Source organism: Coloeus monedula (genome assembly GCF_965178545.1).
Source record: "Coloeus monedula genome assembly, chromosome: 3".
NCBI classification, from domain to species: Eukaryota; Metazoa; Chordata; class Aves; order Passeriformes; family Corvidae; genus Coloeus; species Coloeus monedula.
Window position 1 is genome coordinate 91,017,418 of NC_138783.1, and position 3,831 is coordinate 91,021,248.

Consider the following 3,831-nt stretch of genomic DNA (forward strand, 5'->3'; position numbering starts at 1 on the left):
TTCCTCGCGGCGGGGCCGGGCGGTGGCGGCGCGGGCGGCGGCGGCGGCGGCGGCGGCGGGAGGGAGGGAGGAGAGGGAGGGACGGACGGGAGGGGGGAGGGAGGAGGGAGGGAAGGAGGGAGGGAGGGCGCGGGCGCGGGCACGGCCCGGGAGAGGGAGGCGGGGAGAAACGAGCGGCGGGACTCCGGCACCGCCAGTGCGCGCTGCCAGCCCGGCAGCCAACTTCCCCGCTGGAGTTAGTGTATAAAGGATACCATATATGCACACACACATACACACACCTCTCCACCAAGGCGCTCCTCCTCCGCCTCCTCCCTCGACCAACTGCTGGAATTAAAATAAAAAGCAAAACAAACACAACCAAAAAAAAAAAAAAAGACAACAAACCAAGCGAGAGAGAGAGCGGGAGAGGGAAAGAAACAATTCGCGAGGTAACGAGAAATTTCAACTTTTAAAATTTCTTTTTTACTTCTTTTTTTTTTTTTTTTTTTCTTCCGACCGCCTAAAGGAAAGGTAGAGAGAAAAAAATGTCTTATCCAGAGCGTGACTCTAGCAAGAAGGCTCCGGCAGGACTCTTGTTTCAAAGGGGACAAAGTGCTCCAGCAACAGCACAACTTTGAGAAATGCATCATCACCACCATCACCACCATCATCATCACAGGAAGTTTTCTTAGGACACCAACAAAACTTGCAAATAACAGAGCAAAAGGAGATCGAGAAACCGAGGAGAGAAAGACAGAGAGAGAGCCAGAAAAAAAGGAAAATATACCCACACACAAAGCCTTAAAGGAAGAAGAAAAGGAAAAGTTTCACTCTGAGAGGGGAAGGCTGAGAGGAGGAGATGTACTCCTAGGGGAGCGGAGGGGAGAAAGCACGGGGGCTTTTTGACTCCCCCCCCCCTTTTTCGCTTTTTAGCCTTTGTTTGGTTTCCTCCCTGAGAGCAGCAAACCCGGGCGAGAAGAAGGCGGAGGAAAACTACATGTACAGCTAAATATTTCTCTTTTTTTGGAAAAAAAAAAAAAAAGAAAGGCTAAAAAATATAAAAGGCGAAGCGAGAGCCGGCGACCGCAACGAGCGCGCCGCGGAGCGGAGGCAGGACGGCCGGCGGACGGGCGGAGGAGAGCGCGCCGCGGAGCGCTAGCAGGTGAACCCCGCGCCCCGGCGCCCCGGCGAGGCTGGGAAGGCGGCGGCGGCGGCGGCGGCGCGGGCGGCGGCCCCGGCAGCGGCCCCGGCAGCCCCGGGCAAGGGCGCTCGCGGCGGGCGCCCGGCAGCCGGCGGCGGCGGCGCAGCGGCGGCTGCGGCGCGGCGGGGGCGAGCGGCGGGCGGCGGGCGCGGGATGGCCGCGGCCACCTCTAACCCCTACCTCCCCGGCAACGGCATCCTGGCGGCCGGCTCCATCGTCCACGCGGACTCGGGCGGCGGCGGCGGCGGCGGCGGCGGCGGCATGCAGCCGGGGAGCGTGGCCGTCACCTCGGTGGCGGGCGGCTACCGCGGCGACCCGGCGGCCAAGATGGTCCAGAGCGACTTCATGCCGGGCGCCATGGCCGCCAGCAACGGCGGCCATATGCTGAGCCATGCCCACCAGTGGGTGACAGCCCTGCCCCACGCCGCCGCCGCCGCCGCCGCCGCCGCCGCCGCTGCCGCCGAAGCGGGCTCGCCCTGGTCCGGCAGCCCCGTGGGCATGACGGGCAGCCCCCAGCAGCCGCCGCCGCCGCCCGACGTCAAGGGCAGCGGCGGACGCGACGACCTGCACTCGGGCGCGGCGCTGCACCACCGGCCGCCCCACCTGGGCCCCCCGCACCAGGGGCACCCGGCGGCCTGGGGGGCGGCGGCGGCCGCCCACCTACCCTCCATGGCCGGCGGGCAGCAGCAGCAGCAGTCGCTCCTCTACTCGCAGCCCGGGGGTTTCACGGTGAACGGCATGTTGAGCCCCCCCCCCGGCGGTCAGAGCCTGGTGCACCCGGGGCTCGTGCGCGGCGAGACGCCGGAGCTGGGCGAGCACCCCGGGCATCACCACCACCACCACCACCAGCACCCCGGGCACCACCCGCCGCACCACGGCGGCGTCAACAGCCACGACCCGCACTCGGACGAGGACACGCCGACCTCCGACGACCTGGAGCAGTTCGCCAAGCAGTTCAAGCAGCGGCGGATAAAGCTGGGCTTCACCCAGGCCGACGTGGGGCTGGCGCTGGGCACCCTCTACGGCAACGTCTTCTCGCAGACCACCATCTGCCGCTTCGAGGCCCTGCAGCTCAGCTTCAAGAACATGTGCAAGCTGAAGCCTTTGTTGAACAAGTGGCTGGAGGAAGCCGACTCTTCCACGGGCAGTCCCACCAGCATCGACAAGATCGCCGCCCAGGGCAGGAAGAGGAAGAAGCGGACCTCCATCGAGGTGAGTGTCAAGGGGGCCTTGGAGAGCCACTTTCTGAAATGCCCCAAGCCCTCCGCCCAGGAGATTACGAACCTAGCGGACAGCCTGCAGCTGGAGAAGGAGGTGGTCAGGGTTTGGTTTTGCAATCGGAGGCAGAAAGAGAAACGGATGACCCCCCCGGGGATCCAGCAGCAGACCCCCGACGATGTCTACTCCCAGGTCGGCACCGTCAACTCCGACACGCCGCCCCCTCACCACGGACTGCAGACCAGCGTGCAGTGAGGGGCACCGCGGGCGGGCCGGGCAGCGCGGGGGCAGCGCGGGCCAGGCCGGGCCGGGCACCGCCGCCGGCACCGCCACCGGCTCCGGCACCGCCGCGCAAGCCGCACGCTCACACAGACACACGCGCGCACACACACACGATCCAGGCTCGTTCAGACTGCTTGTGTTTATATATATATGGATATATGCGTGCATCTATATATATATAAGATCGATACCAATAGGGAGCGGTGGAGAAGGTCGATCCGAGCGAGAGCGTTTAGACCGCGTTGGGAAAACGGGGTGGAGATGCATAATGCACCAAAACTGCAGATGTGCCGGGGGGTTGGTTGGTTGGTTGTGGGGAAAGGGCTTGGGGGGTGGGCTTGGGCTTTTTAAATTTTATTTTTATTTTTATTTTTCTCCAAATTATCCCCTTCTCGCAGTAAGGAACATCACTGTCTGCGCTTCTTCTCTCCCCTCCTCCCCCCCCCCCCCCCGCACTCTTCCCCCTATCCCCAAAAGGGCTCTCTTCTATGAATCACAGAAACTTTTTTTCTCCTTTCTCTCTCGCTCTTTTTATTTCTTTTTTTTTTTCAATGGGAGCAATCAAAAAAAGGGAAGCAGAAGAAAAATAATCTGGTTAATCAGAGGGTGCCTGCTGCATTCCAGCACCCTGTTTTTCTTGGCCAAACCGTAGAATTTTGGTGCAAGACAGACATCCACTCTGAAAACATATATATCTATATAGCTATATATTCTGCAAAATGAAAGGGTCCACTTTTTCCAGGAAAAAAAATATGCACACAGCACTAAAAACAAGCAGGCTGAATAGGGAAGCAAATACATATATATATATTTATCTATATATATAGGTATAGCTATAGAACAAAAATATGGAAATAAATGCCCGCACGCGGAGAAAACTGACCCTGAAGAGAAAGGGGGGAGGGACAGACGCCAGGGGGAGGGTGAGAGAAGGAGAGGTTGTTGGTCCCTAAAGTTCGAGCTCTGTAGAAGGACTTTGCATGAATTAAGGGAACCAGAGAGAGAAAGGGAAATAATTTAGGGCTGTCAAAGTCCTGCTCCTGACGGCTGCCAATCATCATGGAAGAGTCATAAAAAAAATCCACTGCTAATATTTTTTTTATTAATATTTTTATTTTTTATTTCTGGACTGATTCAGATAAAGGGAT

At 59.3% G+C, this 3,831-nt stretch overlaps 1 protein-coding gene across 1 annotated transcript; it reads left to right on the plus strand.

The window, feature by feature from the left end:
• Positions 1-1,336: 1,336 nt before the first annotated feature.
• Positions 1,337-2,656, plus strand: POU3F3 (POU class 3 homeobox 3; the record flags this gene model as incomplete). Its single annotated transcript, XM_082278208.1, has 1 exon — positions 1,337-2,656. The coding sequence occupies one exon, from the start codon at positions 1,337-1,339 to the stop codon at positions 2,654-2,656; it is 1,320 nt and encodes a 439-aa protein (XP_082134334.1).
• Between the last annotated feature and the right edge of the window lie 1,175 nt (positions 2,657-3,831).